Source organism: Simochromis diagramma, unplaced genomic scaffold, assembly GCF_900408965.1.
Source record: "Simochromis diagramma unplaced genomic scaffold, fSimDia1.1 OVJJ01000344.1, whole genome shotgun sequence".
In the NCBI taxonomy this organism is placed as follows: domain Eukaryota; kingdom Metazoa; phylum Chordata; class Actinopteri; order Cichliformes; family Cichlidae; genus Simochromis; species Simochromis diagramma.
Window position 1 is genome coordinate 12488521 of NW_024387375.1, and position 12558 is coordinate 12501078.

Below are 12558 nucleotides of genomic sequence, written 5' to 3' on the forward strand. Positions count from 1 at the left end.
TAATGCTGGAGTGCAGCCGGCAAATCCCACTTCTATTATGACTCCTGGATCATCTTTAAGATCAGGCCTTTTCTGACTTAAGAGTGGGATTTTCATGTTCTCACTTTCTCTGGGCAAACTTATTGCATGGTTATATTCCTCTCTTATACATCTAAATCTGTAAGAGCTTCTACAGAAAACAGGGCTTCTAGTCAATGAGATCGTTGACTCTGGATGATCCTGTCTTCGATATTTAATCTTGACACCTTATGAAGTTTATACATTTTTAAAGTGCTTTATTATTGACTGGCTTTAACTGTTTAATTATTACATGATTAGTTTTCGTAGGAATATTAGAAACAGCAGTAGTAATGTTATTCAGTCTCTTTCTGCAAACATGATGTGCACTGTCTTTACCATAGCAGGCATATAAACTACCAGTCTCTGTTTCTCACCTCATAGATCCCAACTGAGAAAACCATATGTGCCCAACAACCATGCTAGTATTTTTAATGGTGTGGGCTATGAGAAAGCACAGATGGTTATTTTCACTATTCACTATTCACTCTGCTATCTTGTCAGTAGCAGTCTCGCTCACAACTCATCAAATACAGCACATGGTAAGGATGCCATGGCATCACATTTTAAAGCACTGGTTTATGCTTAAGCCTAATTAAACCTTGAGCCTTGAGATTGTAACTGAGCATTTTCTGTTTATGCCATTGTCACACCTTCTGTCACATTGTCACGTCACAGAATGGGAAACCTTTCCAATCTCCAGCAGGCTTATCACTGTGATACCCAAGAAAAGTTTGCCTTCTAATGTTAGAAAGTCTACGAATCAAATTCGGCAAAAGTTGGGACCATGCACAAAAAGTAAAGAAAGCGCAGTGAGTTGCAAATTTCATAAACCATTATTTTATTCAAAATAGAACAAAAGGAAAGGACAGCATTCCTCCACCAAAAGTCAGAAACTAGTCTCCTCAGTTACAAACTGTTAAAAGAGGAGGGGACGCTTATCGACTGGTAAAAATAGCCTTGTCCCAACTTTTTCGAGATGTGTTGCTGCCATCAAATTTAGTCTGAGCTAATATTTTCTTAAACTAGTATGGTTTTTCAGTTCATGTATTTCATATGTTTGTTTGTTTTTTTTTATCTTCCACTCTGGATAAAATTAGTAAAACAAGTAAAATTCTATAAAGTAAACTAGTAAGCAGTGTTTGGTGTAATGCGTTACTAAGTAACGCATTACTGTAATTAAATTACTTTTCCACTGAAAAAGTAGAGTAATTAATTACTGTTCATTTTTAGGTATTTTAATTACAGTTATTTACAATGTACTTGCGTTACATTGTAAAATACTTAAACTCGCTGAATATCATTATTTAATTTCAATAATTTTTCTTCTAAACGTAGAAGTAAACTCTTCTGCTTTAACATCGCTGTAGTGCAGCTGCACGTCATTTCGCGCCAGTTTGCTGCATAGTTGTATTCTAAAGCGGAAGATGTCGGACTCGGCTGAAGCGAGTGGCTGTTTTATGAAATGGACATATTCCCGTCTCTTCACTTTTCTGAAACAAGCAGACAAGAACATTACAGTAATATGTAAGCTATATCCTGGGGAGAAAAAACTATCGGCTGCTGTTAATAGCACGAGTAATCTACTGAAGCGCCTGACACGAGAGCATAGACGAACACTTCTGAGTGATCCTTGTTCATCATCCATGGATAACACCACGGCAACTCCTGCTAAGCAGGCAAAACCTGATTTTACTTCAGCAGCACAGAAAGCATCTGAAGGTGAGCTTAAAAAAATAATTGCAGCCTATATTGTGGAAGAGATGCTACCGCTGCGTACTGTAGAGTCTCCGTCTTTAAAAAATGTATTTATTATTTAAAGAGTTTAATTTCTATTGTTTGCCCACTCAAGGTTTATAGGGATTTTAAGAAGTATTTAGTTAAATTACTTATTTAGTAATTAAGTTACTTTTATGACACAGTAATTAGATAAGTATTTTAAATACAATATTGACTAAGTAATTAGTAATTAATTACTTTTTTAAAGTAACTTACCCAACACTGCTAGTAAGCTAGCATTGTCATTCCCATTTAAACAAATATACTTAAATGTGACAGCAAAAGATCCTGAGCATTTCTTAATATTTTTGGTGATTTGGGCATGAGCATGTGTTGATACTTGTATCTCATTTTCTCACACAGTACTGGCAACTTGCTCTGTGTTGATTTCTAACATGCCCCCATTTCACTTTTTGTCTTGTGGTTTTTTTTTTTTTTTTTTGCTTTTTGCTTCACAGTTAGACATACAATAGTGACACATGTGGTTTTGCTCTCATTCAAAAAAAACAAGACATCAAAGACCTGTCAGTAACGTTGCAGTTTCAAAATCACCTGCTGAAAGAATTATCATCTTCAGAATTGTAAAGAAAGCTTCTCTGTTGAGTACATATACCACATAAAACAGTTTGCAACCACTCAAATATCCTCTGTTTACAATGATAGTGATCCACAGAGGCCATCCATTACATGTGACTTTTTTTTTCCTTTCCTTTTTTTGTGGATATTGGCAGAAGGTTTATAGTCTTGTATACATTTAGCAAAGGCCTTGTGGTTTGACAGACTTAGGCTGGTGCATGGTGGTGGGTAGGCAGCGTATGTTGAGTAGAACAGTGTGCTGCCTGTCTCCTGTGATTGGTGTCCATGGTGTCTTCCTTTGTCTGTGTGGGTTCTTGTCCATTAAGCCCTGCCTCTTTTGATTATCTGCCTGTGTGGTTGTGTGTGCGTGTGTGACTGCTTAACTTGGCCATTATCATCCTCAGCCTTGCCTTTACCTTGCAGTCCTATCACTTCCCTTTAACCTGTAGGCATTAACTGTGTGGAGAGCACGGCACACTGGGGCACAAGACGGACTTCAGCCTGAAGCAACAGTGTCTTCCTGCAGCATCGCCAAAATGAGCACAAAGTGACGGCAAACAGCCTCCCAACCTCATACATCGGAATCGTCAATCAAGAGCTGACAGTGGTTGCCTTCCCTTTAGCATTAGCGGTAGCTAAAATAACAGCTCTCGGACAGTGGCATAGTAAATGTGTAGTTGGGTGTGTGTGTGTGTGTGTGTGTGTGTGTAACTTGGCCTCCCAGTCCCTAGGGAGAACCAGCAAAGGAGTTGTGTTACACTCCCTGACAGACCTTATACATGTTTCATCTGCTAGCCTCAGAACAGAAGCCCCCTTTGTTATCTAATCTAGCCCTCTTCTCTCCAGCCTGAGTTCACCGCCACAAGACTGCTCTTCTAAATCAGTCAGCTGGCCACTGAGCTACACAAACACCAACAGCTGAGGAGCAGCAAAAGGACTTGGTTAAGCCTTAGATATCTACTACCAGGATCTATATGCCAGTCTTATAATCCGTAGGCTAGCATGCAGAAAGGGCTTTAACATAAACAAGACCTGAAGGGGCTATGGGAGGTCTACCAAAGATTTTCAAGGATCTCAACTGTGCCTCACTTGTTCAGCCCTGAGCTTTTCTGCAATTCTTCAAGGCACAGAATTGCAAGACCTGTAATAATCTTAAGTAGTGTATCTTAAAAGAAGTGCTTTAGGGGAGTATTTAGAGAGCTAGGCAAAAATCATGACTGACACTCTTAGACCTCCTTCACTCCAGGTGAGTGTGCCAAAAGATGCTCCAGCATACTCCGATGGAGGAAACAATGCTGTGTCAGATGGCTCTGTGCGATCCAGCTCGTCAACACCAACCCTCCGTCGCAAACGCTTCAAAATGCGCCGCATGAGGAATGTGCCCAGTGAAAGGGAGATCGAAAGAGGGCGGCCGACCAACTGCCACCTTACAGCCAGATCCCGTTCCAGCTCCAAGGAGTACCTTCAGTTGCCTTCCATCGAAATCACACCATCAAGCGACGAAGATGCTCCTTCCTGGTCGAGGTGCTCCACACCAAGTGCATCTCCTCGCCGTAAGCGTTTCCTGTTGAGGAAGTGGCTGAAGGTCAGAGAAAAGAAGGAGCAAGGCAGTGAGAGCAGGTTTGTATGGGCCCTTTCTATTCACCTAAACCCCTCTTCTTCCCTAATACCTCCATGATGCTTCATAATTCCTGCTATCTGCACTAATGATGTATCTCTAACTTGAGAGTTCAGTTGTTGGCATGGTATTTTTCAATGACTGAACCTTTAGGTCTCTGTTTAGCTGAGTCTTATGTACTGATTGTGCTTGTCTTTCGTCCATATTTTGTTAGTTAATAAGTTAATAAATAAGTCAGATAGTTTATTTGTTAAGTGTTTTTCACAGGCGAACAGTCACAAAGGGCTGTATGCAGAAAGACTAAACTAAAAAAGAACATCAAGGGCCATAATAGCCATTAAAAAATACAAAATAAATTGCACAGATTGTTGCACCACATTAATGGAGTCACCAGAGTGTTGACCCCTGTCCACAGGTTACCCACATTAACAAGTTACATCTTCTTGCATGCAAGAGGCATACACAGTAAATGTTTTCAGTCATTTACTCATAGCTTAAAAGGTTGATCTGATTACACTATTGAAGACAGATCAAAAGGTTTAGATAATCAAAAGGTTTCCTCCTTTGAAAGTATGTGCGTGCAAAGTCTGGTATCTCAGATAAAGTAATTAAGCGTGCAGCATGAGGAAAAGTCATAGTATTCTAAGTTGCAAATACAAATAATGTTGCAAATGCACTCAATTGTTCAGTCAGGCCTCTGAATGTTATTTGTAGCAGATAATCTAATTTTGCAAAGATAAACAAATGACTTAGCAAAAGAGACTAGTTAACTCGTTACTGATATCTAGAAAATACACTTTGGTGTCACAGAGGAAATAATGACAAAATTCTGATACTCTTTAAAAACAAATGATAATACTACTATTATACTACTACTACTATAGTAATATTATAAACAACGTAACTAAGTATGTGTTTCTCTTAGGTATTGACGAAAAAATAAAGCCAATTTCTTTTAATCTTGTCTGAGATGGTGCTATGCTTCAGGTAACATTGTGCCATATTTTTGTTGCTGCCACTCTCTGTCACTGTTCCTGTGTAGTGTGTGGCTGGTAGACTTTTCCTTTTTAATATCCATTTTTTAGACACAAACAATTGTTTTATCCTGTTAATTTAACGTTGTCTATTAATGTTACAGACAAGCAGGGCTGATAATATTTGCTTCCACATTAATGTTACTGCTTTATTGTTCTCCATAGGCACTAGCTTAATAATAACAGATGGCTAATGTGGCTATAAGATAATTGCTAATAGTTAAACAGGAAACCTTAACATTTATGATTTATGGTAAGCGTTAAATGCCTCAGTGTTCCTGAAGTGGGAACAGAAATGTCTTCATGGAATTCCTTATAAAGTGTTGTTCAGTGTTATAGATCAACTTCAGCTGCTGAACACCACCCAACATTGTTCTTTACTTTAAAATCCATCACAAACTAACCTGTTTATCCTGCACGAAACAGCAGTATTTTAATAATAACGGAGTCTGTTTTCGAGGACATTTCACAATATGAAAAAACATAGCTTCACATCATATACAGATCCAATACCTGATTTTAAAAAATGAGGACATTGTGCCAGATTTGCTCAGTGGGTGAGCAGGTGACCATATGCCACATGGCTGGAGTGCAGCAGGCTGGGTTTGAGTCTGACCCACGGCCCTTTGCATCATAACTTCCCCTTCTCCCTCTCTTCACTTTCCTGTCTGCCTTCATTGTTCCACTATCAAATAAAAGCAAAAAATGCACCCTTAATGCAGCTTTAAATTTCCAATTTATCAAATGCCACTGAGCAGTTCTTACTTTTTAGATATATACCTCTGTAGTTTCCCCTTCCATCTGTGAGTGCCATCATTGCTCTCCCTGAGAAACACAGCTTGCAGACACACTTTGTGACAAACTGCACACAAGCAATTTGCGTTTGCTGATATTTGTTGAGCTCATAGACATGTTGCATTTGAAATGACCCACCACTTAAAGCACCTTACTCCCTTTATGCTCGCTCCTCTTCCATAACACTAGCTAGATGCTGAAGTACCTCAACCACAATTAATGGGCATCTACACCAAACACTCTGTTCTGATTGTCCCCGTCCACTTTAACCCCTAAGTATAGGCCTATAAGTGATGTATAAATTATGCTTTTCATTTTTCTGTGTATGATAAGTCCTGGCAATGGATACACAAATAAGATCTCTTGTAGTCATTCAGGTGTTATTGTTAAATAAAAATATCCCCAAAATGTGTTAAACCTAAAGTAACACCGCTGTTTTGAAAATTTTAAGAGTAGAAAATACAGATACTTGTATTAAAATGTAGAGAGCGAAAGTTAAGAGTTAAAGTAAGAAAAATAAATACTCAAGTAAAGTACAGATACCTGAAAATTCTAGCAAAGTACAGTAACAGTATTTGTACTTTGTTATGTCTCATCTTCTTCTCAAATTCCACAGAACTATATGCAATAGAATAATTTGGTAATGTGATGACATTTAATAACCAAAAGGTCAAAGATTAACCTTTCACAATGGGTTCACCCGAAACCGTGGCTGATTGTGACCTACACTCGTTTTCACACCTTGGCTCGTGTAATTAGGTAGAGTATCAATATCAATAGGGGGTTAGTGATAGGGCTCCACCTGTCGCTCTGAAGCTTTCGGATGAGAGGTGAAACATCTTCAAGGAAACTTAAAGAAGTCCAGATGCTTTTCTTTCCAAGCTCCTTAGAGTACGATGACCTGGATGACTGAGAAGCTTCACAGACATATTTACTTTGGCATGTTAATGTTTTACTTTTTTTCACTGGTATTCACAGCTATAACTCAGAAAAAAAGAAGGCGAGATTGTGACTGTGTTTTAATGAGACACAGAACTGGTGGCATTTACCTTTAGTTATCAGTTAGACATCTTTATTGTCTTCACTGCTCATATAAGTCTGACCTGAATCTAAACTGTAACCTGTCTGGTTGGCCTAGGAATACAAATGCATTTTGGTTAGTCTAGTTGAAAAATAATATTTTCTCCTCCCAAACCATGACAAGCTAGAAGGAAAAGCTCTGATAATTTCTCTTCTCGTTGTGTTTTTTTTCTGTCTTTACTGTATTTTTTGGGGGGCCACTTATCACTGCTAACAGCAGACAGGAATAGATTCATTCTTCCCTCCATAAATGTGCTATCTTTCTCTGAATTGAAGGCACTCTCCAGAGGTGCATAACTGCCGCAGCATTCTTGAGTGTGAAATACGGTCATTATCGAGCAGTTCTTGAGAAAATCTCTACTTCTTCCTGAAGGTGTAATGTGAACTTTCGTAAGAAGTGTTCCTCAGCTTAATAATGTACTGTGGCATAAAGCTGACAGTGTGCTGCCTGGTACAACTGAATCTATTATGTAAAAGAAAAAAAAATACCATGGTTTAAAACTGTGAGAGTGACATAAATAATTCAGATGTTAATGTTTGTCGTTACTTAATTATTGCTGAAGCAGAACAAAAAGTGCGTAAACGTCCGAGACAGTTTGTTCTGTTTCACAGTGTTCTCTCGCAGAGTTGATATTTAATACAACATTCGCTGTATCGAAACCTTTGTTACGACTGAAAGCTGTTTTCCCACATTCTTCTACTGAGTGGTCTCACATGACGTCACATGCGCATTGCTCTACAGCTGTCCGCCATGTTGGATGTGAATCAACCACATGGTTGTTAGATACAAATGTGTATATCACGGCTGGTTGACAGCAGTTCCCAGTAGTTTCTGGCCGTTGCTGGGTGAAAAGGGTTGCAAAGAAGTGGATGCACCAAAAACCTCCCAGTGAGTTTAGTTGCTTTGGTTGCTAGCAGATTCCCGTGGTTGCCTGTAGTTTTTCATGTCTGTCTGCAAATACTCGCTAACTACTACTAATTGGTAAATGAACTGGTTCTTATATCAGTAGCTTTTCGACTCTACCTACCTTATTCATCACACGATAGATGCATCAGAGAGAAATTACAAATGCCACAGAATGTCTTTTACATAATTTTTCTTTCTCATCAGTAAACCCTCATGCCTTACGAGTGGGGGATCTTTCTTCCCAGAGAAAACATTCCCATGAGCATACAAATTTTTTCACTCATGACTCATGAGTGCTTTGTATTAATTTGCAGTGACCCTTTCCTGTAAAGTGGCTCCAAATCATGCCAGTAAAATGTCCCTAAAACTGTAAGTTCCTGGAACCTTCACTGTCGGAGTCGGTCATTCTGTTTTTTCCCCTTAATTCATCATCAATCTGTAACATTCCCTGACTTTGACTCCATACTGTTAACATTCATATAAATATCTACTACAATATCTGATGGCTCACTACGAAAAACGTATGAATGAAATAAATTGTTATTGTGTTATTTTAGGCAGCTTTTGTCGGCATGCAGCTTGAACCACCACTGCGACCTCCGATTTCCAATGCAATTGGTTTTCCTCTTATTTTGGAGTCTTTTTATACAAACAAACAAATAGTAACTCTAGATTGTGGAACCTAAAAAAATAATAAATAAGCTGTCATTCATGAATACTGTAGTTAGTTGTTTGCTGTTCAGTTCATTTAAATTGGATATAGTTTATCCTCATGCTATTGCATTCTGGAGGTTCTAAAATTAAGATAAATTACCACCAGAAGTTAATTTAGATATGAAATATGAAGGGTATAACACACCACATCATTCTTTCTTTTTAAAAGGCTTTTAGCTTAGTAGTTGTTTTTTGAGTGACATAGGCACGGCACAAAAGCAGCAGCCGAAGTAAAACCTATTAATCTTGTGCTTTTTAAAATGCCTACATTGGTTTTGTGACTTGAAGCCTGCTTTAATTTCCCAGTTAATATACAAACTTAGCAGAGCTTTTATATTTAACCACATCTTTGTAGATTTATAAAGGGATCTGGTGCTGTTACCTTGGTTACCTTGGTCTTCTCTTCTGAAAGGCTTTAGAAATATTATATCACATTATATTATATATAATAGCAGGTATTTAGAAACATTTTTTGAGATGTAAGGAGAAATTTTACATAAGCACTCTTATGTTTCATTTACATATAGGGTGTCGTTTTAGAAAATGTTACCTGTCAGTACTTGTTTTTAGTGTGTAAATGTCACATAAAATCAGCAGTAGAAATGTTGTGCACTCAACAATGTGTGCAAAAGCTTTGTGATGTGAAACCTGCTTCTACTCCTCAGTTAATATACAACTCTGGCAGATCCTTTACAGATAGTCAGATGTGTTGCAGTGTGAAAGAACTCTGTTTTCTCCTCATGGAAACACTCAGAAGTATTTCACTAGGATGAAATTAAGACGTTTTACGCTTCCTGTAGTAAATCAGCTCTGCCATGATGCCTTTTACATTTCTAAAGAATTAACGGGTGTAGAATACAATTGATTTATTTGACTCTGACTGCAGTTTTAAAATTCTTTAAATAATTAATTCTTTGTTATACAACTTTAGCTCTTTCATCACTGACATGGAAGGCCAATCAGTTTTCCTCTCATCAAACTGCTTTAAATGTTTAAATCTTTTGTGATGAATGTGAAATCATGAAATCATTTAAGTGTTATTGATTTTAATCCTCTCTAAGTAAAGCCTCATTCTTTGTCCAGCCTGAGTGTTTTTACTTATCCCTCGTCGCAGTATTGACATGTTATCCTGTTTCATCTTAATCTTGTCATTCTGATGTTTTTCTCGTCTTGTGGTCTGACACATTCGGTGTGCACACTGTGTGTGCATGTGGACCTATGTGTATCTCTGCGGGTCTAAGATAGTGTTTCAAAGAACAGAGGGAGCTTACAGACACAGTGGAAGCTGCTGCTTGATAAGAGCAGAACAATTTCCAGAAAGTGGTAGAACATTTTTACCTGGTTTGACCCCTACTTGGTCTAAACATAAATATTTCAGCTACTCAACAGAAAAAAACTGAGGTTTGAAGAGATTTCCAGAACTCTGCTGTTCTTCAGGTAGTTTCATTGCAGTCGTAGAAACAATGTTGGTATTTTTGTGTCATTATGTGAACAATAGAAGTTTCTGAGTTAAAGAGCAGTGCTTCTGATTACATGTCAAAACCAGGTGAATTCTTCTACTTTAAGGTGTAAAGTGGTTAGTTTGGTCAACCATGGTCAACATTTGTCGTAATGTCTGTAGTTTTACGCATAGAGGTTAAAATCATCTTCAAAAGACATAAAATTTAACGTTTTAAGCAAGAGAAGATTTTTTTTTCATGGTTTTAGAGTAGAAAAAGAAAAAATCATCACGTAGTTTGTAAAACTTTGAGCAGCCTAAGTGGTCTGAGCTCTCATATAATGTTTGCAAAGTCTTTATTAGGGTTATGACTTCATAGGCTATACAAAGCTATACAAACCCTCTGACTTGGGGAACATCTAAATAACTGCATAGCATCTATAGTCACATGCTTGGATTGTGAACAGAGAAGTTTCATTGTTGAGAATCGTCCATCTTTATTTCCCCTACTGCTTCCAGTGTGAAGGCACTGTGTGTCCATCTGGAGCACAGGGGAGCCGGTGACTTAACAAGGTCTGGAAATTTAAATAATTGCTTCTCATTAAGCAGCGGGAAGAAGATGGCAAAGTTTTGTCAGGTAGACAGTTCCACAGTTCACAGTGACTTAAAATCATAGTTAACAAGAACACCGGAGGACAAGTTGACTTCTGGAAGGTAAAGATATACTTTGAGAGAGCACTCTTTGTACATGTCAAGCAGGATTGATAGAAAGGCAAATCCTCTCTAAGTGTTTGACTGCATTAGACTGGAATAGTAATGCACATTCTGGTCTGTGCAGTGACACCTACACAAATATGACCTGTCTGCTTACTGCCAAGTGAGATATTTGCAAATTAATTTAAAAGAAAAGGAAAGAAAAGCCTGGAGTCTTTGGAGTTCAGTCCTGGGCACTGATGAAATTAAATTGAACTTTTTGGCCTGAATGAGCAACAGTGCTAGAAGCTGAAAAAGAGGAGGGTTTCAAAATTGGACAACGCGAGAGGTGCAAGCCAAGGTTTTGTCAGAGTTCCCAAGCTTAGCATCGGAAAAATAAAAGCTGAAGGAAGTCACAGAACTAGAAGCTTTATTCTGGAGGTGTAGGTTAAAATCCCCCCAGACAAGAACTGAAAGAATGTAGTGGCTATAAAAAGTGTTTATAAACTGATGGGCTGTTATTAAGTACTAACCATCAAGCCGCACATTTGCAAAGTTCATTTTCCCTTTCGTTTTTTTTTTAAAACTGTTATTTACTAAATAAAGAAAGAAAATATGTATCCTGCGAACTGTAAACCAGTCGCTGCTTAATATTTAAAGATGAGGAGATACAATATAAATTATAAACATGGATCATACGTGATCGAAGTTTGGATTATGTAGCTTTGTTGTCCTTGATTTTGTCGTACCTTATAATATGTTGGTTTAAAAAGGAAAAAGTAAGAAAGTATAATGAATAGTGTCGGGGGTATTGTACTAATTGTGTACGAGCAATGAATAATTCAGTCTGGATCGACTCCATGTCTACATTCTGTTCTTGTCATTTAGAATGAGCATGCTCTGAAGGACAGAGATACATACACCACAATAAACACATCTGATTAGAGTGCATACAGTATGTCTTAGCCTTGAGTGAACAGCTTGCAGTGGAGGAAGCAGGAGGGAAGATAGGAACCTGGCAAAATGATATGAAATTGCAAAAATTTATCTTTTGAGTGACAACTGCTGTCAGGAGTCAAGTTTTTGTACCAAAAAAGCAGCAGATGATCCGATAAAGCTAATTTTAGCTTGTTTATTGTTTTCGCTGGGGTTTTCTTTGTTACATTTTGTTACATGATAACAATTATTAACTACTTTTCATTTATATTAGTAGCAGTGTATACATGTGTATTATTAATAGCAAGAACTTAAACGTTCGAAAAGAACATTACAGATTACTAAAATAACTGATTAACTCGGACAAGTATTTTCAAAGTGCGTCAACAATTTCCCAAAATAATCTCAGGCTCCCAAAATCTGCATTTTTCATACATTCCAGCATCTCCTCCAGGCTTGGACAGCTCATAGCTGCTTTAGGAAATGGGTCAAGGCATCCTGCAGACTTAAGAGTGTGAATTAATGAAGACCTTTTTTCCCAACAGACTGGCTTTATTCTTAAATGTCAAAGCGTGGATGAGAATAACTGCAGAATTTTAAAATAGGGAAATAAATGCTCGGGAAAAAACGCTCTCTATTACTAGTGTATTAGTCATATACTATATAAGACGTAACTGATAAATAAACTGCAGCTTGTGCATTATTTGTGGTGTAGCAGAAACAATCCTAAATCTCTTCAAAAGATCTCTGGCTCCTAAGCTGTTCAAGCCCCATTTTTGTGAATGAATATTTTCTCTCTATATATATATTTAAACATCTGTAACCCCCCCCCCCCCCCCCAAAAAACTGCAGAACTCTTTTTTTTTTTTTCTTTGCATAGCCCATGTCATATATCGCCCTCTAGTGTTACCATGGGATATGTGCATGCAAA

The 12558-nt window shown here is 37.8% G+C and overlaps 1 protein-coding gene across 12 annotated transcripts in view; it reads left to right on the forward strand.

The window, feature by feature from the left end:
- Positions 1–12558, forward strand: part of gramd1bb (GRAM domain containing 1Bb) — a 117061-nt gene that overhangs the window by 40952 nt on the left and 63551 nt on the right. For 10 of the 12 annotated variants that reach the window (XM_040009595.1, XM_040009597.1, XM_040009601.1 and 7 more), the window contains exon 2: positions 2862–4032. The exons of 1 other annotated variant lie outside the window; for it this stretch is intronic. In XM_040009595.1, the coding sequence (XP_039865529.1) occupies positions 3626–4032 (407 nt within the window). In that variant the 5' untranslated portion in view covers positions 2862–3625. Of the gene's footprint in view, positions 1–2125; positions 4033–12558 lie in introns of those variants that run through there. One more of the 12 variants, XM_040009596.1, reaches the window with a different exon arrangement.